Here is a 27,422-nt window from a genome sequence, read left to right on the forward strand (position 1 = left end):
TGAAAGAGCATCAAATAAGTTTTAAAGTAAGTCCAAGTTTATCATTCTGCCTTAATAAACAACAAAGTTATGTTGACCTACACTATTGCCACAAGTCAAATTTGCCATTTTCCAGCAAATTTGAAGGGCTCTAAAAACAAAATGATAAATGACAAAGATCTGAAGTTCAGTATTATCTCATAACTCTATTAACGGTTAATTCATAACAAATTTCATGAAAATCCCAGCTGGTCAGGTTGTGAATAGCTATCCACCTTGTTGATCTGACATGGAATGGTCTTTTTTAGTTTTGTAACTGTATCATTTTTATTTCACAATGTTATTAAATTTAATTTATATTATGATATTTTCATGTTGTTTAATGTTGAAGATAAATTAGGTTTTTCAAAAATTTGTAAAGAAAAACGATTTCTTTAGAAGTAAAATTAACTACAATTCATAAACATATTATGGGATAATGGCAAATCCATATTGCTAATTACCTTAAACAGTTAACAAAAATTAAAAGATAGAGAAATGCAATGCATTTAAAGTGTGTTATCTTATGGATATGAGTATGTTTGCAACCAGTAAAGACACTCAATAAAATACCCACTAAAAAATTTGTATAATCATAATTTTTTAAGGGAAAAGGTATTCAGCATCTATAAAAGTTTAAAAATAAATGCCTGTATGATTCTATTGAACCACTACTTGCAAGGGGACATTTAAAATCATTAATCATTAAAAATTTGCAGAATTGTGGACTCAACATGATTCTGGCAGTGCTGAAGAATCTGCAGTTTCCAGATAAGAAAATAACAAAAACAAATTATGAAAGGGTATAGAGAGTATAAAAATCAACAGCTACTTAATGATGAAACAAGTCTGTTAGAAGAAAATGCAAGGGGGATTATTCTTGAACTTTGCACATCAAATGAGATAATTTTTTTCTTGCTTGACCATTTAATTTACACTACCATGTGGTTTAATCTGGAATATCTATAAGATGTGTCAGAAACAGGCAAAGTTTTTAAAAAAAAAAAAGTATTTTTTAAATGAGGAAAATTTATGCCAGTTTAAAACATTGTTAACATATTACTTTTAAGAGTAAACACAGCAAGAGTTTGTAAGCAGATTGTATATCACTTTAATGACAAAGCCCATGAAACATCATGACCTTTACAAGGCGCTGAAAAAAGAATCCTCATGGTTCAAATAACAGCTTAAAAATAATTTTTAAAAAATTATTAAATATAAAAAATTATTAATTGTTAAATGTAAATTAATATATATATTTTAATACATTTTAAATTTAATTAAAACTGTACAAATTAACTGGAAATTTATGTTTCATTTAGGGTGATTTAGATAAGACAGTGTGATTAACATAAAACCGAACCCATAACGTAACCACTGCAGTATCAGTAGGTTATGTTGGAATGAAATTTTATAAATGATACGGATAAAGTTAAATAAGAAAAACATAAAATGTAATTTAAATGTTGCATTTATTTACCTTATTGTTACAAAAGTTGTTCAAAATGACCACCCTGGGCATCGATACACTTCTGTGCTTGAAAGAATATATTGACAGTCATCTGACGCAAAACGTTTTTATCAATTGCGTTGGTTTCTTGTAGAGTGTTCACCTTCAGTTCATATTCTGCAAATTAACATGGCCGGATAAATGAAACCATGGCTATCTGACATGAAATATGATATCAGGTATACTTGTCCACCAACAATGTTTTTGAGAAGCCAGTTGCAATAATCAAATCGCTTTGGTTTGTCTGTCTCCTTCACTTATGTTGCACAGTAGTAACATGGTATGGTTTAAATTTTAATTCATGAAGAATTTTACAAGATGTTTATTTAACACCAGTTTGTTGAGATAACTTGCGAAGTGATTTTTTTGGACTGGCAGTAATTCTTTCAATATCGGTACTGGCCTGTGGAGGCCTAACAGAAGTCTGCTTATTTCATTTTGCATTTGAAACCGAGCCTGTTGTACACCATTTTTGAACTAAATTGTGTATGCTGCTCTTCACTGGAATACAGGCAATCAGACATTTTTCTTTAAATACTTGATGTGATTCTTCAAATGATCCAAAACGAATATAGGCCTCAACTATAGCTATCCTCTCCTGAATTGAATAAGACATTTTACACAAACACAACTACACTGCAACAAAACGTATACTGCACCGACAGTAACCAGCTGACAAATGGCAGCAACAATCAGTAGTAACATATACACCCACTAGTCACACTAGTTGTGTGAGTCTTTCATAGTGTTGCGTAGCAGTTTCATTATGGGTTCGTTTTATGTTGCTCACTCATTATAATGCAATTAAAAAAAATTACCTTGAAATCATCAACACCATTTTGTCCGAGCCTGAATTCAGCACTACAGATCAGTCTCTTCATTAAATCTTTGGCTTCATCAGATACTTCATAACCTGCTTCAGAAGGAAAGTCAAAGCAGTTCTGCCAAAAAAATTAAAACCAGCAATCAATAAAAATTTTTAAAAATAGTACTACAATAATAATAAAATTCGTATTTATATATGCATTAAGTTCAGCCTAAAGGCAATTTAGCTTCAATCATGCCCAATACTACTACCATAAGCTTTTAACAAATCCTATGTAACACTTGAAGATATATTAATCACACAACACAAATGGAATAAAAGAATCATATATAAATATAAAAGAATGACATAAAAGGCTTGACTATTATAAACAGAATTACTTGTCATACTGGCATTGTGGATCATGTTGTGTGCATAGGTAGGATTTGTCTTCAACTTTCCACATCAATTTGAGATAATTTTTCTGCTTGGCCATTTAATTTACTCTAACATGTGGTTTAATCTGGAATGTTTATAAGATGTGTCAGAAGCAGGAAAAGTTTGAAACTTTTATCAGAATTTAGCAGAAAATGATAAAAATCTTTCACATCTAAAATGAAGAGTTTAATTCCTAAGATTTTGAACTACTTAAAACTCTATTATTATTACTTCAATGTATTAACCCATAAGCAAGAAACTAATAATAAAGCTAAAATAGCCCTCATTCCTGAAAACTGGAATTCTATCGTTTTATTTTCAAATTGAAACTTTATTTCCACTTTAAGTGGAAATAGTTTTCAACTTTTATCACACTATACACTTTACTTTTATTAATTTTTGAAAATATTCCAAAATAATTTAAATATAAAGGTGTTTGTAATAACATTTAATGATGCCTTTAGTTAAAGTAACTTGAACAACATAATTGCTAACCTACTTTAAAAATTACTTTTCAGATTCTATCATAAATAAATCCAATTTACTTTAAAAATGTTTTAACCTACCTTATGGTTCATTATCTTTCCATATGTTTCAACAAGTGATTCAGCATAGAAAGGTGTTTCACCGTACAACATTTCATACATGCAAACACCTAATGACCACCAATCACACTCTGGACCATATCTGCCTTGACCATCTTCCATTGCCTACAAAAATAATAACAGTATATATGTAATGTTGTAATAATTCAGTTAGCAACACAAAAAGGTAAAAAACATAAAACAATATTAATTCCATTAATTTTGTCTATTATAAGGAAAAATACAGTTAACTTACCCTTAAAATCTCAGGTGATATATAATCAGGAGTACCAACAGCAACATTACTTTGTACTGTTCCATCCTCAAATAATTTAAGACAAGAACCAAAATCAGCCAACCTAATATGTCCATTTGCATCTAATAACACATTATCTGGCTTAATATCCCTGTAAAGAAAAATAAACTTACTTAAGCAAACACAATTTAAAAGTGAACACATATAGTGAATGAGTCCAAAATTTTCTTTAATCTCCAGGTATGAAAGTTTTTAATATAAAGATATTTTTTGTCATATATTAATCAAATTGTTTGATTTATACTCTAGTATTCATAAACAGGAAAAAGATTGACAACTTATAATGTACTGATGCAATTTTATCAATAAACGAAGAAATCAGAAAACTAGATTTATTTTATATTTAATTTAATCCCACTAAAATATAACACTAAGTGAAATGCAACCACTGCTAGCAGGAACTGAAAACCAAACCCAAACTCTGTTACTTATCTAAAATAAAATGATTAATCAACTCTCTGAATAAACAGAAAGACTTCATTATCAATATTACTGTTTTTATAGCAAAAAGATTCAAATTTGCCTTGAACTGCTATGGCCTTAAGGCCATAACAGTTGATTCAAGTTGGGCTAAAAAAAAATGGTAATATGATGAATTCACAGCATCATTTTTAACTCTCGGTAAAAATAGTGCATAAAGGAGGTAAAAAAGCACGAGGTAAAAATGGTGTTGTGAATTTAGTAGTTATAAGATTAATCTAGAAAGAACAGGCATCAGTACATGAAATCCTAATTTAAATTAACAATTTTTGAATTTGGTAATAATTCTCAACAGAGAAACTGTACAGTAATAATCATTTTCCCTCTCCGTAATCCTCTAATCTTAAGCCTATAACTACCAAACTAATTTATAATTCAGAAGAAAAGGAATTCTTTAAAGGAGTAATAATCTTTTTTTAGTAAAAACTACTTAGCCTTTTCATACAAATCTGTCCATCATCCATAGGTACTGATGTTATACAGTTATTTCTCAATGAAATTTAGCCGTCAATAATGTGGCTGAATTCAAATAATACTGTTTTATTGTTTTCTAAAAACTTACTTGTTCCATTTCTTTTTTTTTAATTATGAGTATTAAAAAGTACACAAAAATTTTATTTTTCTAAATCTTAATTGACACATAATTATAACAATTAATACTCATAATCAAATAGAAGAAATGGAACAAGTGACAAGTCACAATTAATTTAAGATATGACAAATATGAAATATGCAGCAGATCAATCCTTCACTGACCACTGACCATAAAAAAACCATATGATTATTACTCAACCACCTCCTCCTTTGCTTAAAAATAATGGTGCTGGTCCTATCTGATAATTAGCAATCAAGCATAGGTATTACATTTTAATCCTGATGTAATGTTCCAAGTTCACCAAACCCAGATACACCACTGTCATTTTAATATGATGAGCTAACTCTGGCAAAATCATAGCAACAATGTTTTAATCAAGCATAGTGTGCTTCTGTTCCATTTCAGTCCCATAACATAATGTAATATATGCTTAGAAGTAACACTCTGGAAGCAATGCCCCCAAAGACATTTACAAAATAAAAATACTCCTGTAGATAATAGAATAACTACTGGATAAATAAAAATGACATGCCAACTGACAAGCATTCTAGGAAAAAAGTTCCTTTTTTTCTGTTTTTAAATAATTCTGAACATACCCATAAACTACTAAAAAACTGAACTGAAGTTACCCAGTACATTTTTGATTGTCAAACATACCTGTGAACATATCGAAGATTATGAATTGAGCTAACAGCCAACACCATTTCAGCTATATAAAAACGTGCCATATCCTCAGGCAGTCTATCCTCAAATTTACTAAGTAACGTTAGGAGGTCACCGCCGCAATAGTAATCCATAACTAAATACTGTAAGAAATTCAAACCAAAATATTATAAGCCAAAATTCTTATCTAAAAAATTCAGAATAGATTATAAATTTATTTATTACACATTTGGTGGTGTCATCAACAAATATGTAACACAACATTCTCTAGCCAAATGCATATAAGACTTTTATAACATTAAAAAAAAACAAAAAACAATTGGGCAAATCTTCAGAGATCTGTAATCACAATCTTTAGTTAATGGTTACAGTTAAGAATTCCTCATTATCTCATTTTCCTTACACCAAGTAATCCTGACAGTACTACATCTAACTCTCTCCTAACAGTTTTCTTTCATTTTGCCTACTAACCTAAATTAAATATTATTTTAAGTTTATAAACATCAGACAAATACAATTACAAATGTGATGTGATGATTAACTGCATGAAGGTAGCAACAATATTACATGATAAGGATTATATAACAGTGAGATAAGCCTTCATGACCTTTAACAATCCATCATTAATAAGTTAATAATCAATATACTATTCATCTGAAATCATTACAATGATCTACAATCATTATAGATAATCCGGGACAGAAAAGAAGCTTCTCAGTGTCTTTTTTTATTTATTTATTCGTTTTTTATTAGATCACTTATAATTTTATAATGTAAGTATTAAAAATTATTTTGAAATATAGTCCAGTGCTTGTCAGTTTTTCGCTCAGAATTCTTTCAGACAAAACCGATTGAAGTGAAATTTGGACAGTAATTAGAGAATAGTGCAAAGAATGTTCTATAAAGATTTTTTGTAGTCAATACTTTTTGAGTTATTTGTGATTTTTAATCCAACCATTGAACAATTTTTTCTGAATAACTCATCTTTTAAGGAAAAAAATATTATTAGAAAAAATGAAGCTTAAGATTGTTTTTTTTTTTTCTGTAGATGCAATACGAATCACGTTATGCCTCATTGAAGGTAACTTTTTGTTCACTGAAAACTAAGTCAAACCTTTCAACATTAAGTAACGTAAAAACGGAAACGTTTTTGAGGAAAACTTATAGGACATTTTTCAAAGTGCTTGAAAAGAACTTTAAAATTAGCTTTGGTAAAATTCATTAGCATGAAAACTAATGGAGTTATGATGAAAATAAAATGGTAGTCTTGCTTTATGGAGAGAAAAATCAGCAATGAAACAAATGACTTTTCCACAAAAACTGGAATTGAACGTAAACCTTTTACAATTTACTTTATTTAAGTACTAATGATAAGATCTAGAAGTTTGACCAATTTGGAATGCCTAGATTTGAAAAAAAGACGGATTCAAATTTGAAAATTTTTTTGAAATGTCTAAAAAAACTGTATTTTTTAACAATAATTCAAAAACTAAAGAAAATAGTAAAAAAGATGCTTCAGTACAAAAATTTAATTTTTTCTTAATGAAAATTTTGGTTTTCTTTTTATTTCTGTAGAATAAAAATTGATTGAGATATTATCGTTAGAAGTTTGCATTTGAGTTTGAGACCATCTTCCCCAAGCCCTTAAACTAAAAAATTTCAAAAACGTAAAGCTCAAGGAATCTGAACTTTACATGTATTGTAGCCTCTGAAATTACCTGAAAAATGGTTTTTTGAGCGATTGGATAACTTAAAAATTAAGGAAATTTACATTGAAAAACCAAATGAATTCTTTCGGTGAAATTTTTATATTCTCAACAGTTTCAGAGCATTTGTAAATTTCAGAGGCCGGTTTATAAGGTTTAGGATGTTGCAATAAATTACATTAACAACTGTAAAAAGTTTATAATTCATTATAAATGCACCATTAAAATAAATACTTTAAGTTGTTGAAAAGTTTTTTTCATCATTAGGGTGGATTCTAAAGGTTATATGGAACAATGTTTATTCTACACATTTAAATAATTTTGAGCTAAAAAACACTTACATGTATAATAATATAATATAATTTATTTTAATGTATATAATATATTTTTTTTCATAAGAGATGATGTTATTAAGGGTTAAAACATTGCAACAAATCATAAATTATAACATAAACAGTAAAGGGATTTTAATTCATTACAAATGCACCATTAAAACATTTCAAACTGCTGAAAACTAATATTTTTTCATTTCATCATAAGAGGTGGTTTCCAAGGGTTGAAACATAGTAAAACATCATAAATTATAATCCACAACATAAAATAATGTTTATTCTAATATTTACACATGATTTCAATCTATGAAACGTTTAAATCTATGGTTTTGAATTTTTTAACAAGTAGTCTTCACCCCCAAAAAACAAAAACCACACATCATGAACATGTAACTTTTGAAGCAGAGGGTTAGATAACCTTAACAAATTTTCATGAAAATCGATGTTGTCTGAAAGAATTCTGGGGTAATACTCTATTTTTCACCATCAAACACTGGACTAATAAGAGAGAAAACCCCAATAGATAAAAAAATAGCTATTCCAAAATTCTACTACATTTTTTGAATTTATTATTTACTAAACTTTTTAAACTTGAGAACAAATTCTGTAATAGGCGTATAAGACTTATTTCTTGATACCTGCTGTGAGGGTCATTGAGGTTGCTGTGAGGGTTAAATCAACAAGGACCACAACCTGATCAACTGGAATTTTCATGAAATTTGATATGAATAAACTGTTGATAAAGTTATGAGAAAATACTGAATTTCAGATCTCTATCATAAACTGTTTCGTTTTTAAGAGCCCTTCTAATTTTCTGGAGAATGGCAAATTTTGACTTGCGGCAGTAGTGTTAGGTCAACATAACTTTGTTATTTAAGGTAGAATGATAAGATTGGTCTCATTTTAAAGCTTATTTGATGTTCTTTCATATGAATTACAACAAGCCAAACATAATGTTTAGGATCAGACTTTGTAACTTTTCTCCAAAATAACTTTTTTTTTTTTGTCTTCAGTCATTTGACTGGTTTGATGCAGCTCTCCAAGATTCCCTATCTAGTGCTAGTCGTTTCATTTCAGTATACCCTCTACATCCTACATCCCCAACAATTTGTTTTACATACTCCAAACGTGGCCTGCCTACACAATTTTTCCCTTCTACCTGTCCTTCCAATATTAAAGAGACTATTCCAGGATGCCTTAGTATGTGGCCTATAAGTCTGTTTCTTCTTTTAACTATATTTTTCCAAATGCTACTTTCTTCATCTATTTGCCGCAATACCTCTTCATTTGTCACTTTATCCACCCATCTGATTTTTAACATTCTCCTATAGCACCACATTTCAAAAGCTTCTAATCTTTTCTTCTCAGATACTCCGATCGTCCAAGTTTCACTTCCATATAAAGCGACACTCCAAACATACACTTTCAAAAATCTTTTCCTGACATTTAAATTCATTTTTGATGTAAACAAATTATATTTCTTACTGAAGGCTCGTTTAGCTTGTGCTATTCGGCATTTTATATCGCTCCTGCTTCGTCCATCTTTAGTAATTTTACTTCCCAAATAACAAAATTCTTCTACCTCCATAATCTTTTCTCCTCCTATTTTCACATTCAGTGGTCCATCTTTGTTATTTCTACTACATTTCATTACTTTTGTTTTGTTCTTGTTTATTTTCATGCGATAGTTTTTGCGTAGGACTTCATCTATGCCGCTCATTGTTTCTTCTAAATCCTTTTTACTCTCGGCTAGAATTACTATATCATCAGCAAATCGTAGCATCTTTATCTTTTCACCTTGTACTGTTACTCCGAATCTAAATTGTTCTTTAACATCATTAACTGCTAGTTCCATGTAAAGATTAAAAAGTAACGGAGATAGGGAACATCCTTGTCGGACTCCCTTTCTTATTAGGGCTTCTTTCTTATGTTCTTCAATTGTTATTGTTGCTGTTTGGTTCCTGTACATGTTAGCAATTGTTCTTCTATCTCTGTATTTGAACCCTAATTTTTTTAAAATGCTGAACATTTTATTCCAGTCTACGTTATCGAAAGCCTTTTCTAGGTCTATAAACGCCAAGTATGTTGGTTTGTTTTTCTTTAATCTTCCTTCTACTATTAATCTGAGGCCTAAAATTGCTTCCCTTGTCCCTATACTTTTCCTGAAACCAAATTGGTCTTCTCCTAACACTTCTTCCACTCTCCTCTCAATTCTTCTGTATAAAATTCTAGTTAAGATTTTTGATGCATGACTAGTTAAACTAATTGTTCTGTATTCTTCACATTTATCTGCCCCTGCTTTCTTTGGTATCATAACTATAACACTTTTTTTGAAGTCTGATGGAAATTCCCCATTTTCATAAATATTACACACCAGTTTGTATAATCTATCAATCGCTTCCTCACCTGCACTGCGCAGTAATTCTACAGGTATTCCGTCTATTCCAGGAGCCTTTCTGCCATTTAAATCTTTTAATGCTCTCTTAAATTCAGATCTCAGTATTGTTTCTCCCATTTCATCCTCCTCAACTTCCTCTTCTTCCTCTATAACACCATTTTCTAATTCATTTCCTCCGTATAACTCTTCAATATATTCCACCCATCTATCGACTTTACCTTTTGTATTATATATTGGTGTACCATCTTTGTTTAACACATTATTAGATTTTAATTTATGTACCCCAAAATTTTCCTTAACTTTCCTGTATGCTCCGTCTATTTTACCAATGTTCATTTCTCTTTCCACTTCTGAACACTTTTCTTTAATCCACTCTTCTTTCACCAGTTTGCACTTCCTGTTTATAGCATTTCTTAATTGCCGATAGTTCCTTTTACTTTCTTCATCACTAGCATTCTTATATTTTCTACGTTCATCCATCAGCTGCAATATATCGTCTGAAACCCAAGGTTTTCTACCGGTTCTCTTTATTCCGCCTAAGTTTGCTTCTGCTGATTTAAGAATTTCCTTTTTAACATTCTCCCATTCTTCTTCTACATTTTCTACCTTATCTTTTTTACTCAGACCTCTTGCGATGTCCTCCTCAAAAATCTTCTTTACCTCCTCTTCCTCAAGCTTCTCTAAATTCCACCGATTCATCTGACACCTTTTCTTCAGGTTTTTAAACCCCAATCTACATTTCATTATCACCAAATTATGGTCGCTATCAATGTCTGCTCCAGGGTAAGTTTTGCAGTCAACGAGTTGATTTCTAAATCTTTGCTTAACCATGATATAATCTATCTGATACCTTCCAGTATCGCCTGGCTTTTTCCAAGTGTATATTCTTCTATTATGATTTTTAAATCGGGTGTTGGCAATTACTAAATTATACTTCGTGCAAAATTCTATAAGTCGGTCCCCTCTTTCATTCCTTTTGCCCAGCCCGTATTCACCCACTATATTTCCTTCCTTGCCTTTTCCAATGCTTGCATTCCAATCTCCAACTATTATTAAATTTTCATCTCCTTTTACGTGTTTAATTGCTTCATCAATCTCTTCGTATACACACTCTACCTCATCATCATCATGGGCGCTTGTAGGCATATAAACGTTAACAATCGTTGTCGGTTTAGGTTTTGATTTTATCCTTATTACAATGATTCTATCGCTATGCGTTTTGAAATACTCCACAAAATAACAACTTTAACAAAAGTTGGATTGAGCCTCCATGAGGTGCACCTGGATATATCCGAATAAATAGAGAAATTTTTTTGGTGAACTGAATCTAAAAAACTTCACAACTTCATTTGTCATCAAATCAGTACTCAATATTATCTCACTAGATCACATCTAGAACTGTAACTCAGGATCTAGTCCCACTGCAGGTGACCCCTTGACACTCAACCATGAAAAGTCTTTTAATACTCTACCGGTTGAACCAAGCAACACCAGAGTTCAGAGAAGGCAGCATTCGCATACGGTAGGCTGCCACTTAGAAGATAACATGCAATTGGAAGCACTTGAATGCCCCAACATTACACACACGGAAAAGAAAAATCCATAGTCAAAAGTCAAACCAAAGCTAATCATCCACATTTCCACACACAACGTAAACTCGTTCATGCAGACTGGTAAACTAAAAATAATAACTGGCCTAATTGACCAACACAAAATTCTCATCATGGGTCTGCAGGAAATAAGAAACACCAACCAGAACCCATAGAATCTCAAGGATATAGACTAAAAATATATACCTGGGAAGAGAATGATGAAAAATGTCCCACAATTTGGAAAAGGCTTTTTAGTCAGCCTCAAAATAATAAACTCCAGACAAGTATTGGAAGTCACAGTTTCCAAGAATCTCAACAATCATTGTAAAAGCATCTAATAAAATTTATACTGTAAGAAACACCTATGCACCCACTAATAATAAAAATAACTTTCCAAAAGGCCATAAAGAAACAAAAAAGTTCTGGAATCTACTCAACCTGACTATAAATAACAGCCCCAAAAACCACATTAAACAATTAATCGGAGACTTCAATGTTCAATTAGGCAGAGAAAGAAGATACCATGGCATCATCGGAAAATGGCTTGCCAAAAAAAAAAAAAAACAAACAAAAATGGACAAAGACTCATCGATCTCTGCAGAAACCACAACCTTATCTCAAAATCCACATATTTCAAGAGGAAACATCAAAAACAGGAAATACCCCGACTACAATAAGGAGAATGGCAACTAGCCCATATCTTCATGAACAAACACCACCACAAGGAGATCAATAACGTAAAAGTCTTCCGAGGAGTAGACACAGGCTTAGATCACTATGTAATCAAAATTAAAGTTAAATTTACTCCCCAAAGAAAGCAACAAAACCAAACCCCTAAGATTAGAAGAAAAATGGACCCTACCCAATTAATCAAGAATGAAAATTACCAAAAAGCAACTGAAAAAATAACAATCACGGATAAACTCAAAGATCTAGTAAAAAACATTAAACAAATTGCAAAAGAATTAGCCCCAATAAAATTCCGTAAAAAACATTAATGTTGTAACAGCAAATGTGAAGAAACAGTGGAAAAAACACATCAAGCAAGACTATTTCACCAATCCCAAAAATCAGAAACATACTTCCAAAATCTAGTAAAACAAAGAAAAGAAACCACCTAAATCCTAAGGGGAATAAAAAGACACCATACAGACACTCTGAAGACAATAGAAGTCACTAAAACACAGTTGAGAGACTACTACAAAACCTTCAAAAATCAGCTCTAAAAATACAAACCCCCAACATTACTAATAAAGAATGAAAATGGTAAACTGGCCCATTACAATAAAGACAATGTGGAAATCCTAGCTAAATATTTCAACAAACTCCTAAATTGTTAAGAACTGACAGAATTCCTAAACTTCAACACATACACCGCAATAACACCACCAGAAAACATCAACACTCCTACAATAAAAGAAGTCTACCAAGCACTGGGTAAGATGAAGAATTACAAAAAGCAGGAGATCAGACTTTTGTAGAGATCTGGAAACATGCAGGTAGATTAACAAAAATTCCCCTTCATCAACATGTGGATCAAAGAACTACCAGAACACTGGACAACAGCCCTCATCCATTCGCTACACAAAAAAGGGGACAAAACAGACCCTAACAATTACAGGGGAATCTCACTCCTAGACAAAACATACAAAATCCTTTCAAGAATCATCCTCAAAAGGATCAGTCCACAACTCGAGAAAGGACTAGGAGATACCAGGGATGTTTCAGGTCCTGGAGGAGCTGTCCAGACCAGATCATAAGCCTCTAGCTAATAATGGATTACAACAAGAAAAGAAACAGAGGCACGGTGACAACATTTGTAGATTTCAAAAAAGCTTATGATTAAATACAAAGAGATTCCCTAATAAAAATTCTAAGACACTTCAGACTACATATCAAATTAATAAATATGATAAAACTGACCCTCACAAACATTAAATCAAAGGTAAGATTCAAAGTCGAGCTCTCAGAACCTTTGGAGATCAAAACAGGACTGCGCCAAGGCAATGGGCTCCCATTACCATTATTCAACTGTGCTCTAAAACTGGTAATTAGGGAATGGTTCAAAAAATGTCTCCAAAAGTAAAAATAGACCAAAAAATTAAAACAAACTGTCTTGGTTTCATCGACGACTTGGCACTGCTAGCAAACATCAAGCTAAATCATAGATATTACAACTTCAAAACATTCCAAATAAAATTGGCCTCAAAATTTCATCTGAAAAGACAGAAATTGTGCACCAACCAACCTGAATAAAAGAAGTAAACATAAACAGTAATAACATCAAAATAGTAACCCAATTTAAATACCTTGGAGAAATAGTCACAAACAACCTAACTGAAAAAACATCAATCCAAATAAGAAGAAACAAACTAGTTAAAGCTCAAAAATTAACCTGGTACACTTACAATAAAAAATGCCTATCAATAAATGCAAAAATTAAACACTACAACACAGTTATAAAACCAGAAGAAACGCAGCAGAAACACTCTTCCATAAAAATGGACAATCAAAGACAAGCAGACTCTAGAAAACTAAAGAAGAATCAGAAGAACCTGCATCAATAAAAATTACCAGAAAGATGGGCAGTAGTAGATTGTGCCCAACAAAGTCATGTACGAAGAGGTAGAATTCATCACTTATACCATGCGTAAGAGGAAACTAGGATTCTTTGGACATGTGATGAGGATGCAAGATTCGAGACTTCTGAAACAGCTAGTACAGTGCAATCTCGACTCGAAAAACAACAAGACACGATCCAGATGGATAAGAGAAATAAAAAAGGATCTGAAGGCAACTGGCCTTATACCAGTAGACACCACAGGTAAGATAAAATTAAACACGAAAATCAAGGGTAAAAACCCTCGCTTCACACTCACAAAAAGTAAATTCACAACACAAACATTTTCAACACTAGAAAAGGCACAAAGATCGGAACATGTGAAAACGTACTGGGAAAACCGCAAGGCCCAAACAGTACAATTGAAAAGACTTGCATAACAGACTGATTAAGTGAACCCATGTGGTCACAAAAGATAATAAAAATAATACATGCCTATGTTTACATAAATTTTGATTTCAAGATAAAATTGTTAAAAGATTTTTTCAATTAAATTGAAACAGAAATAAAATATTTGTTTAAATTCAAAAATTTGAAAGAGTAAATTAAAAATTGAATATATATAAAATATGAAGTCATTTATAAATTTAAATTAAAGTCAAAATTAAAATCAATAATAAAAATAAAATAAAAAAGTTACATAACTTTGGCTAGCCAGTCTACATGGACTTCTATTTTATTTTTACTGAATTTTAATTTTTTTTTTTTTTTACTTTTAATTTTATTAATGACTTCATATTTTATATAAATGCAAATTTAATTTTAATTTACTATTTAAAATTTTTGAATTAAAAAAATATTTAGTTTTATTTCTGTTTTGATTTAATTAAAAAAGTTATTTTACCAATTTTTAAATCTATGTATAGTATAGGGTTTTTAATTTTAATGTGTAATTTGCAACGAACAATTTGAAAAATTATATAAAGCAACTGATGATGCGAGGTACTCGTGAATGCACTCTTGTTTGGCTTATGGATTAAGGCAGGTGTCATCCTATTATATTTTATCAATTCTGTACTTGGGTTGATCGGAATATATATATATATATATATATATATATATATATATATAAAATAGTGGAGATTTGCCAGTTGAAGCAAAAGCTTTAATGAATTGTGAACTGCTGAGTGTCTATCACTGTGTAAGCTGGGTTTGAGCTGAATGATTATGAATATCTAAAACCGTACCTCTAGTTTTCTTTTTAATTCCAAGTTTCAAGGTTTAAAATGGATTTTTTTAATTTTTTTTGAATCGCTGTTATTTTTTAAATTCTCGGTAACAAAAGAAGAATTCAACTGAATTCTTTATTGATTTATTGACATCAATAAATCAATTTCTAGATTTTTGTTATTCAACCTAAAAATGGAATGAAAAAAGGTAAAAAAAAAAATTTGAACAACTGCAAATTTTACCCATTTCTGAGTATACTAAACAAGATATTCAGTAGATTTGGGCTTGCAAATACTCTTCAGATAAATATTTAAAAGCCATTTTCAGGTTTTTTTTATTTTGAATTTTTTAAGGTGTACAAAGGAATATGGTACTGTGGCTCAACCAACGCAACCATTGCCACTGTTAACTGTATGTGTGACAGGCTGCACCTGCCTCCAGTTACTTGACTAAAAAACATAAAATAAAAGATTGACTGCTACAGGAAACACAAATAACCATATAGCACAGGTGAAGCTGTGACAGGGATCTAATGATTTAATAAATGTAATCTGATATTTTCATTCACTTTCAATTATTGCTACTTAATTATACCAATAACATTAGTATTGAGTTAAATTTTAAAAGAATGTTTATGTGCTTATTTGAAATACCTGATTACTTTGCTGAGAGTTTTTCATTTGCCTGAGTAGTTTCTTTTTCAGGTAATGTATAAGTGTGTCCAGTAGCAGTTTCATTAATACTTCCTGTCAAGGTAGTATTAGAATATCACTTGTGTGCTGGAAAAACATAAGAAGGAGATGGAGATGTAGATTGGAGTTTGGAAGAAAACTTACTTCCACTTCTTCTGTCAATTCATTTGTAGATAATACACAAGCCAATCACCAAGCACCATCATAAATGTACATGACAAAACCTTTTATATCAGAAATTTCAGGAAAACCAACTTCTGTTACATGCAAAACTTTATGTTGTTCATATTCTTCATTGTTGGAAATAATTTTTGTTTTAATATATCCTTTTCTGACTGGTAAAGAAGCATGCAACTTTTGAGTACCTGGGATTATCACCGCTTTTGCTAAACAAGGCGGTAAATACTTTTCTTCTTTCTGATATTGAGTCATCTGAGAAGTAAATTTGTTTATTTAATGTATTACACTTTTCTTTTAAAAACTGAATTAGTTTTTTTCTGAAAAAGGTAAAATGATACTGCTTCGTGCTTAAGGCAGTCAGACATAACAACTAAATTATCACTTAAAGTGTCTGCAAATTCTTGGCTTATAAAATAAATAGCAATAGGATGAACTGCAGCCTGTTGCTTGTTCCAGTGAAATCCTTGTGTTTTATCTTGTAGCACAAATGAATAATTTTCAGCAAAGTCACATAATGTGATTCTGAGTTCAATTTCAGGTTTTTACATTTTTTAAGAAGTTTGACTGCTGAGAAGCAATGAATGAATGAATGGCGAATGAAAATTGATAATTTTTCAATAAACGCCTCAATAAAACCTTTCAAGGTTTAGGGTTTGCTGATGACAGAATCCCTTGTTCTTTAACTAGTTGTTGTGCCTGTCGTATCATGTAATTGTTACTTCCTCAGAAGTACTTTTCATCTTGCACTTTTTTTATGCTCCAACTTTGTGGAAGAAGAGTAAGAATTGTTGTTATAAGATTTCTATCCATTTTACAATTAAAATTTTCTTTCAACAATACCAAGATTTCACTATCAGTTTCAACTTCAGATGAAGTATCAGAATTTTACTAGCTACACTGAATATTTTTTCGCTCATTTATAATTCAATTTTTGCAATGTTTTTGGCAGGTATGTTTTCTCTTGTAATCTTTTTGATTTTATGGTATTATGGAATCTTTTTGATTCCCCAATATTCACAAGACTCTCATTGAGCCTGTCTAATTCATAATTTGTTTTATCATAAAAGGCTTCTTCACCATCATCTGTTTCTTCTTCTGAAGCTTAATTACTAATTGAAGCAATTTTTTTCCATCACTTATCACAAATCTTTCAATAACTTTTTAAACTTGGATTTTTTCTTTCATCCAATGTAACACTTTTCTTAAATTCTGAGTAACATTTTTGACCTACTTCTTAAAATTGATTACAACATTTATTATTGTAAAAAGTTGCCATACTTTAAAAGATACCTAACTTTAAAAAAAATCTGCCAACACAGTTTAGGACTTTCCCGCCATGTGGCTTTTTTCTAATGCATGGCTTACACACACACAACTAAAGCACGTCTGCATACTGTATTTCATTCGTGGGGGGTGTGGCGGTACTAGCAACCACTTTAAATACTTTTTTTACACTTTAAATATTATTCATTTATTTAATTCTATCACTCACAAGGGATGTTACTACATAGCAGACAAGTAAAGCAGCTGTACATCAGTGCTACACTAGCACTCCTGGTGAGAGCGGGTATTAATGTCATTTTATACACACTTGGCAACTAATTTATTTAGAGCATTTTTTGGGGTGGGGATATAATTTTACAATAATGTTTTTTTGAATATTATTTAATTGTTAACAAATGTGCCTAAGAAAAATAAGACCTTAATTAGGCAAAATCTCGAGATACTGAGGGCAACCTTGTTGGACAGCCTCACCCCCTTGAACTTTTAAGTTGTAAATTGAATAACAACAATGTTCATATCATGGAAGTAACTTACACATTTTTAGTCAAAATTGGTCAAGTAGTTCTGGAGATATTAGGGTGCAACACCTAACATCGAACACACACACGCGCATGCGTGTATATATACAAACATCCAGAAAATTTCCATCCACTTTTTTGGTTTTTTGGGTTCCTTGGTGTCAAAACATAAATATGTGGTGAAAACCGCATATACTGAAATTAGACTGATTATCATACTCTTTTCTATAACTGTAGACTAGATGGGGAAAAAATGTAACTACAAAACTTAGCAATTAATAAATGAACACTGAATATCTTGACTTCAGGGCAGGCATATTAAAACCGTGATGTTTCTTATATAATGTTATTCTGCAAATAAATTATTTACATAAATTAAATATTTCAAGTCATAATTAATATTGTTTACACTAAAACAATGGGCACAGACTATGACTAAGCTGATTATATAGTAAGCTTCAATTTTGTCTTTCAATTTGTATTAATTACACTGAGTCGTCACATTACATTATTAGTGGTCATCTGAATGAGTTGAGATATTATTTCTTATTACTAGACAAAATAAATGAACATATTAACTCACTACTTTTATTTTCTATTTGCAAGACATTTTATTTGATTTTGCAAGTTCTGCCAACAAAAATTTGCAAAGTATTTTTACCACCTCAAAACCCACAAAAAGAGGCTTTTTTGTTAAAACATTGACACATTTTATTTTTTTCTCTTGATCCTAATGCAATCCCAGTTTTAAATTTGCACATCTATTTTATAAGATAATGATGAATAAAATATAGTTTTCATACAAAGATTGAAGACCTGTTTTTTCTGAAATTCAAAGTGAAAAGTCCAAGTGACCTTGAAATAAAGATTTTTGTAAACATAGGCTTGTTTTTATATCATACAAAAGAGCATCAAACAAGTTTTAAAGTAAGTCCAAGTATATCATTCTACCTTAATAAATAACAAAGTTATGCTGACCTAACCCTACTGCCATAAGTCAAAATTTGTTATTTTCCAGCAAATTTGAAGGGCTCTAAAAACAAAACGATAAATGACGGAGATCTGAAATTCAGTATTTTCTCTTCATTCTATCAACAGTTAAGTTAATTCATAACATATTTCATGAAAATCCTAGTCGGTTGGTTTGTGATCTTGTTGATGCGACACAGAATGACCCATTAATGTTACTATTTTCTTTTCTAACAACATTGTTTTTAGAATAATAAGAACAATGTAATATATAAAATTCGCTTAAGAAATGACTAAAATTTGGCAGGGAGGGATTAGGTCACTAATCTACTTTTTTGTTGTTGCTTCAGTTTTCCAGAATAGATTTAGAAACTCTAGGAGCCTTAATGTAGACTGTTAAGCTGTGACAGTTTTTTATTATAATTTAAATTTAAAATAAGTAAAAGATAAAGTGAATACAATATTATTTCATGAGAACATTAAATGTTATAACAAAAAATAATAAGTAGGAATCTTACAAGGTTGTTTTCGTCTTGAAAAGCAAAGTGTAAGTTCGTTATCCACCTCCTGTCTCCATAAACAAGAACATCTCGTTCTTCCTAAAAATGCAGAAAAAAAGAAAAGCAACTTTAAAAAAATGCTACCATTATAAAGGAAACCAAAAATATTTAAAAAAATGTTAATCTTGAAATCATAAACATAAACAAAAAATCGTAATGTAAATTGTAATATTTAAAAGATGAAAATGAAGTAAGTAATTTAAAACTGAACAACACTTAAAGCATACTAAAAGATACATATTTGTCATATGTATTTTTACAAAAAGAAATCTTTTTTGTGAAAAGTACAGCCCAAGATCATGCATAAACAACAGTACATAATGTGAAGAAATAAAAAGGCAAATGAAACTAGAATCTAAAGGCACCAATCTCAAACATTTTATCTTCAATTACGATTAGATCACACAGTTTCACTAGGTTTTATTACAGTTCATTTGCATTCAAATATTTTTATTTTTTAATAATGGTAGCAATACTTGGCTTCACCCAGATACCCTGATAGCCAAAATAAAAAATTAATCAGCGTGACTTCTACAAAAAAATATGAAGACCAATCAGTTAAATAGTACAATTTAAAAAAAAAAACTTTTATTAAGCATAGAAGTGATACTTTAGTAAATCACACAAAAAAATCTAATTAACTTAATGTAGAAAGTTAATTTTCCTTAAAGGTAGAATTGCTTTGAAAAAGGACTGTTCAAAACTGCAATATTTATATTTTTTTTTAATTAAAGAAGTCTAGAAGTCTGAAGAGCAAGGGAACAAAACTCTATAACTCCATGACTCCATTGAGTTTTTTAAGCTGAACACTTTAGTAAAAAAAGTTTTAATTTTTTTTCAATAAAAAAATTAGTGAAAAGAGTCCTAAATAGTTTTTGAAGAAGGCTTGAACTTATTTGACGGTATTAAGATTTTACTCATCCCTGAAGGTAGAAAGCATTCCAAAAATCAAAAAGTTGATTTTTTAAAAACCTGAATACTGCAATTTTAAAATAATTAGAAGTTAGGAAATCCAGGAAGTAAAAGTCTAAGCTCTGATAATGAATTTCTTATTACTCCTCAAGAAGTACATTTTTAAAAGGCCAATTTGAATACCACAATAACAGTTTTTATTAACTGAGGCTGCTGCTAAGAGACTCAAAAGTACTGAACCTATGGAACATACTAAGATCTTTATTCCTAAAAGAAAAGCATATTCTGTAAATTAAATGCTCACATATCATTCTTATTACTCCTCAAGAAGTACATTTTTAAAAGGCCAATTTGAATACCACAATAACAGTTTTTATTAACTGAGGCTGCTGCTAAGAGACTCAAAAGTACTGAACCTATGGAACATACTAAGATCTTTATTCCTAAAAGAAAAGCATATTCTGTAAATTAAATGCTCACATATCATAACACAAACTTTTCCCACGTTTATAAAAATGAGGACTTTAAATCCTAAACAAACCTATTGAAGATCAACATCTAGATCCAAACAGTTATATATTTTAAGAGTTGGTAAGTTATTTATCATAAATGACTTCTTAGCACTTAGATTTATTACTTATTTATGCACAAGAGACTAAAATAGGGGCGATATGTGAGATCATGTGATTGTTATAGACCCTACATTACTAGAGAGAAAGTAAATTTATGAACAATGAAAAAATTTTTCAAATAAGTACAGTAATTACTTTGTTTTGAAACCTGGACAGGGTTTCAAAAACCCACACAAACAATTTATATAATGTAGAGGTGTACACTGAAGTTTAGTCTACATAATTCTTAGAAATTCCTATTGCTTTGAATTTACTTGCTCAGAATATAGTAAATAAAAAAAATTTCCTAACTTTTTAGAGGAAACATTTTTGGATACTTTAAGTTCATCATCTTCTCAAGAATTTTTTTAAAGGTTTACTAGAGAAATTACGCGTCATAAGTAAAAACTTTCAAAGGACAACTTAAGGAAAAAATTTTAAACAATTATAGAAGAAAACATTTTATAAAATTTCCAATGAGGGCTCTACCTCACATAAATTAAACCTTTTTGTGGATCACAGGCACTGAATAAATTTTACCAAAAAATTTTAATACACATTAACATAATTTTTTATGTTGAGTTTAATAAACTTTCCTAAAAATCTTTTTTAATTTAGCTTCCATTTAAGTGACAAGACAAATTTTTTTTAAAAGGAAGTACATTTTTAGATGCCCTTAATAAGGTATTTTGACAAATCTTAAAACAAAAAATGAAATTTGTTTTACCCCTTTCTAGAGAAAAAGCTTTTATAATTTACTTGCTAGGGGTGGAAATAAGCAAAAGAATAAAATCAGAGACAACTAATGTGTAACAGTTTTCAGATTTTTTACTGAGGATTTCTTTTTAGGAAATAAACTAGAATTGGTATCCAGAGAACATCAGGTAATTTAATGATGTATAACAGATATAATAAAAAAAAAAATAGAAAAACAAATATATATTGCTTCACAATACTAACCTGAAAGCAAGCAGTTTCTGCTCTCTTTAACATCTCCCACTTGTTTAAAATTTTCATAGCGAAGACTTTGTCTGTACCTCGCATTTTCACCACACAAACTTCTCCAAATGCTCCTCTTCCTATAACCTTTATTATTTCGAAGTCGTCTCGCGTTAAACGTAAGTTTTTTACACATGTTGCAATTGGTTTTACTGAAATACAGAAATATCACCAAATAATACTAATCCAAGAAATTATGAAAATATATCACAAAAGACAGATAACAATTCTTGTCTTTCTTTATTACACAGAGCTGATTATTAAAGTTCCCTGGTGGTTATGTTACTCCTCAAATTATTTGAAATAGATGAATGAAATTTTCATCAAAACTGTAGTTATTATACAGAGTAATACACAGGAAGATATTAAGATAACCTTAAGATTACCTAAAGAAGCCTTAAGGATACAATTATTTCATAAATCACTACATTTAATAATGAATGAATGACATTGAATAAGGTGTTCTTGAAAAATAGTGATTGACATCTCCAAACAATAATTTTTTAAAAGCAGTGATTATTCATGGAGATTTTTTGGGTCTATGCTTAGCCAAAAACTAAAATTGTGCTAGCTAACAAACGTTAAGATGTAAAAATTTAAAATTAACCTTGTCAAACATCAATATGATGTTTCAGCTTCCAATGTTCATACAAACACAAACTAAATAAATAAACAATTCTAACAACTGTATGAATTACCAGGCAAATACTATTAGAAGAATGTGTACTACATATGTTACATTAGAAAACAACCAAGCAAATCTTTAATAACGTTTCCTTAGTCATCAAACAATATATGTTTGTTATCAAGTTATGTTGCAGATGAATGTGGCTATTTTTACTAAACTTACGAGTTATTTTTCTGATCATAATGAACTTGTAAAGTATTGTGTTAACTGAAAGAATCCTTGAAGAAATCTATAATGTTAAAAACAGAATTCAACATTATCATCACAGCATATTTATAATCCAGTGTTTTGACAGTTTTTCGCTCAGATTCTTTCGAACAAAACTGACTAACATGAAATTTGGATAGTAATTAAGTAATACCTCAAGAAACAAGAGTTATATAGTGCCGATGTGTGCGTTTATTCTGGGGGTGGACGCCACCCCTTCTCGTGGGTGGAAATTATTACAATCAAAATAACGATAGAAATCAATGCAGAAATAAATTCGAAGCAAAAAATATATAAAAGTTTTTTGTAGTCAATACTTTCTGAGTTATTCATAATTGAAAATGTTGATTTTTAATCCAACCACTGAACAATTTTTCAAGAGTAACTCACGTTTTATTGAAAAAATTATTATCAAAAATGAAAATTATAAAATAATGAAGAAGATTGTTTTTTTTTTTTTATTTCTGTAGATGCAATACGAACCACATTATTATGCCTCGTTAAAGTAACTTCTTGTTCACTGAAAACTGAAGTCGAACCTTTCAATGTTAAATAATGGAAAAGTTTTCCATGAAAACTTATAGGATATTTTTCAAAGTACTTGAAAAGACCTTTAAAATTAGTTTTGGTAAAAGTCATTAGCATGAAAACTAACAAGAGTTATGATGAAAATAAAATGGTTGTCTCGCTTTTTTGGAGAAAAAAATCAGCAATGAAACAAATGACTTTTCTGCAAGAACTGGAATTGAATGTAATCCTTGGCAATTTACTTTTAGTAGTAACAAGATGTTCTAGAAGTTTGACCGGTTTGGAATGTCTATATTTGAAAAAACCATCGATTCAAATTTGAAATTGTTTTGCAATTTCTTAAACATTTTTTTTTCACAATAATTAAAAAATGAAAGAAAATATATAAAAAATTCTGCAGTACAAAAATTTATTATTTTTTCTACTGAATTTTTTTTTTTTTTTTTTATTACGGTAGAATAAAAATTGATTGAAATATTACTGTTAGAAGTTTGCATTTGAGTGGGAAGACCACCTTCCCCAAGCCCTTTAAACTCAAAAATTTCAAAAACAAAGGGCTCAAGGAATCTTAATTTTACATGTCTTGTAGCCTTTGAAATTCCCTGCAAAATGGTTTTTTGAGCGATTGGATAGCTTAAAAATTAAGGAAGTTATCATTGAAAAACCAATCAAATTTTTGATGTGTAAATTTTTATATTCTCAACAGTTTTGGAGCATTTGTAAATTTTGGAAGTCGGTTTGTAAGGTTTGGGATGTTGCAATAAAAATATAAATTACATTACCAACTGTAAAAAGTTTATAATTCATTATAAATGCAACATTAACATTTTAAGCTGTTGAAAACTTAAGTTTTTTCATCATTAAGGTCTAAGAGTTATATAGAACAATGTTTATTCTCAACATTTAAATGATTTTGAGCTACAAAACACTTACATCTATAATTTTAACCATTTTTTTCATAAGGGATGGTGTTATTAAGGGTTAAAACATTGCAATAAATCACAAATTATATTATACACAGTAAAGGGATTCTAATTCATTATACATGCACCATTAAAACATTTCAAAATGTTGAAAACTAATTTTTTTTTAATTTCATCATAAGGGGTAGTTTCTAAAGGTTGAAATGCAGTAAAACATCATAAATGATATTCCAACAACATAAAATAATATTTATTCTACATATTTAAACATGATTTCAATCTATGGTTTTTGATTTTTTTTTAACAAGGAGTAGTTTTCACCCCCCAAAAAACGTAAAGCACACATCAGAAACATGTAAATTTTGAAGCAGAGGGTTAGATAAACTTAATTACAATTTTTTATGAAAATCGATGTTGTCCCAAACATCAATTAATACTCTACTTTTACCATCAAATGCTGGACTAAATAACTGGACACCATTATTGGATAATAAAAGAAAGATATTTTTAATGATACTTAAAAGTTATGATGACAGTCTCTATAGAAGCTACATGGCTAGGATGTGCTGTTAGATGAGAAAGAGTATGCTGTGAGTCTGTGCTTATAATACTGTGATATGCTTGCACCTATACAAATTAATCTCAAATTTCTAATGAAATTGAAGGATTTGACAAATGAGGGTTTGAAAATGTTGCAGAAGTATGTGATAATGAGATGTTACGTGCACAAGTGTTTGAATGGCAGACATACTTTTCTGAAGATTAAGAAAACAATGACAACTACAAATGTCCAGGTCATCTTGCCATGGCAGCAACCAAACAAAATACGGCAAACAATCAAATTTTCTGCAAAGACTACCAATTAATCATTCAGATGTTACATAAAAGATTCAGAAAAACTGATACATAGACTGCAAGATACATTTTGCAAGCCAAATGAACATGAACAAAGTCTGCACCCAAACTGGTTCCAAGTAAGGTACAAAAACAAATTGGCACCAACATCATAGAACAGCTAATAGCAGAGTCGGACTTACAGGAAATTACCACAAGTAATGAGATGTGAATTTCCAGTAAAATCCAGACAATCTATGGACTGAAAAAATTTCTACATTACTGAGAATGAAAAAAGGAAGTAAAAATTGATGGCAATGCTGACCTAGTAATGGTTAAATGGATGCATGAGGATAAGACAGTTAACTGGCCAACTTTATCTTGAGGTTTTGGCCAAGCTCACAGTGCCAGCAAGGAAGAAATCCAAATAGTGAAAGAAAAATAACAGCATTCTCAATCATGGCAACACTCCAACCCACACAGCACTATCTATAAAGCAGTACCTGGCTGAAGTTAATTTACAGATTTACAATATGTGCTGACTTCCAGCATTCTTTCAAACAATGAAAGATTTGTATATAATGAATGAATGTGTTGGCGAGGGGAGTGTATCGGAAGGGAAATACATTCACAAAAATTTAACTTACAATATTATTTCATGTTTCTAAACCTGTAAATCTAACCAGCATTAAATATTTATAAGTTCTTACATGTCCAAGTGTGCATGCATGCGCATGCACATGTGTGTGCGTATTAATGTGTAGAGGGTGTTTGCTTTTACAATTAAAACATGAAAAGGTCAAACCCCTTTTAAGGCAAGGAAATTGCTAAAAAGTTCATGATCAGACCAATTCATAAAACTTGCAAATAAGCGCTTTTTCATTAGTGTAACATGAATACTCAAATCTATAACATTCATACATGGAACTTTTGAGATGTTGCTCAGAAGCTATTTATTTAATTATAAATAAATTTTTAAATTATCAAAAAATTAAATTATAAGCTACTGAAAATAACTAGCATAACTACTTACCAAACTGTATAAAATCGGAAACTGTTTTTTCTCTGCGAAGGGATGAATTGCAGCATTCGTCGTAAAGAACTAACAGAATATCCAGCAGTGTTTCTATACTGAAGCATTGTCCCCTACCTTGTATTGGCCCTCCCAAAAACAGTGCTTCTAACTGGCGCAGCCTTTGCTCACCTGAAAAAATGATTTTTTCTTCAAATTTGAATGATGATAAACAATATGAAGATTTACTCACAAATACTTAAACAAACAAATAAGTAATACACAGACAACAACCTACAAGATCAATGGCTCTCTTATTTAAAATAAGAACTTAACAATTAGAAAATAATTTCTTTACATTTTTACAAGATTCAGTCATTTTAAATTAATGCTCATTCAACATCATAACTGTAAAATGCATCAGTTCAAAATAATTCTAAATATAATTTTGAAGACAGAAATTAAAGAAAGCACAAGATTATATTTAATCACAAATCTTCATCTGATTTCATTTTTCATTTTGATTTCTTCAAATAGAAATGAATTATTATTCACTTATATCTACTACAACAATAAGTAATTATTGAACAAAAGATGGACACCCGCAGTTGTACTTCACAATTCACAGCAGCCATACATAATTGTTCTCAGCAAACAACCACACATTAAATCTCAAACTACACATTTATAGAACAGGATAATATTTCATACATAGAATAAAATCTAAGCATATGGTTAGATATATCACTACCTATAAAGCAACTTGTCCTGACTTACTAATTCATCAATGCCCAGCAAAACTACTTAAGATAAAATGATTAAAATTTACATATATGTTCTTCTTAGGGTGTAAGTGCACAATAAGAAAGGATTTTTTGAAATTCCTACTGTAAACAGTCAAAAGGAGTAACAATGAAATTTACTAGTTTTTAATTTCTTAGTAACAAATCAAGGTACCAATGTGATTTTTGGTATGTGTAATTTCTAAAGACCAATCTCTATATTTTCAAAATCTAATCAAGAAAACAGTGGAGAAAGGTGAAAAAAATCTGAACAATGACTGCAAATTTTCTATATTTCCAAATATACTAAATGAGATATTGACTTATCAGGGCTTGCAAATACTCCTCAGATAAATACCTAAACATCATTTTCGAGGATTTTTTTAATTTTAAAACCATTTTAAGGGATGTGGCAGTGTACAGCATGTGGTGACTCACCAACACAGCCACTGTTACTATATGTGCGATATGACAGGCTGCATCTGCCTCCAGCTAC

At 30.3% G+C, this 27,422-nt stretch overlaps 1 protein-coding gene across 4 annotated transcripts in view; it reads right to left on the reverse strand.

The window, feature by feature from the left end:
- gek (serine/threonine-protein kinase gek) overlaps positions 1 to 27,422 on the reverse strand; it is a 215,917-nt gene that overhangs the window by 169,726 nt on the left and 18,769 nt on the right. For all 4 annotated transcript variants that reach the window (XM_075356769.1, XM_075356771.1, XM_075356770.1 and 1 more), the window contains 7 exons: positions 26,166 to 26,336; positions 21,914 to 22,104; positions 19,389 to 19,469; positions 5,404 to 5,552; positions 3,612 to 3,762; positions 3,338 to 3,481; positions 2,347 to 2,469 (listed from right to left, as the gene is read on the reverse strand). In XM_075356769.1, coding sequence (XP_075212884.1) covers positions 2,347 to 2,469; positions 3,338 to 3,481; positions 3,612 to 3,762; positions 5,404 to 5,552; positions 19,389 to 19,469; positions 21,914 to 22,104; positions 26,166 to 26,336 — 1,010 coding nt within the window. The remainder of the gene's footprint in view (positions 1 to 2,346; positions 2,470 to 3,337; positions 3,482 to 3,611; positions 3,763 to 5,403; positions 5,553 to 19,388; positions 19,470 to 21,913; positions 22,105 to 26,165; positions 26,337 to 27,422) is intronic.

This window comes from Lycorma delicatula, chromosome 2, assembly GCF_047948215.1.
Source record: "Lycorma delicatula isolate Av1 chromosome 2, ASM4794821v1, whole genome shotgun sequence".
NCBI classification, from domain to species: domain Eukaryota; kingdom Metazoa; phylum Arthropoda; class Insecta; order Hemiptera; family Fulgoridae; genus Lycorma; species Lycorma delicatula.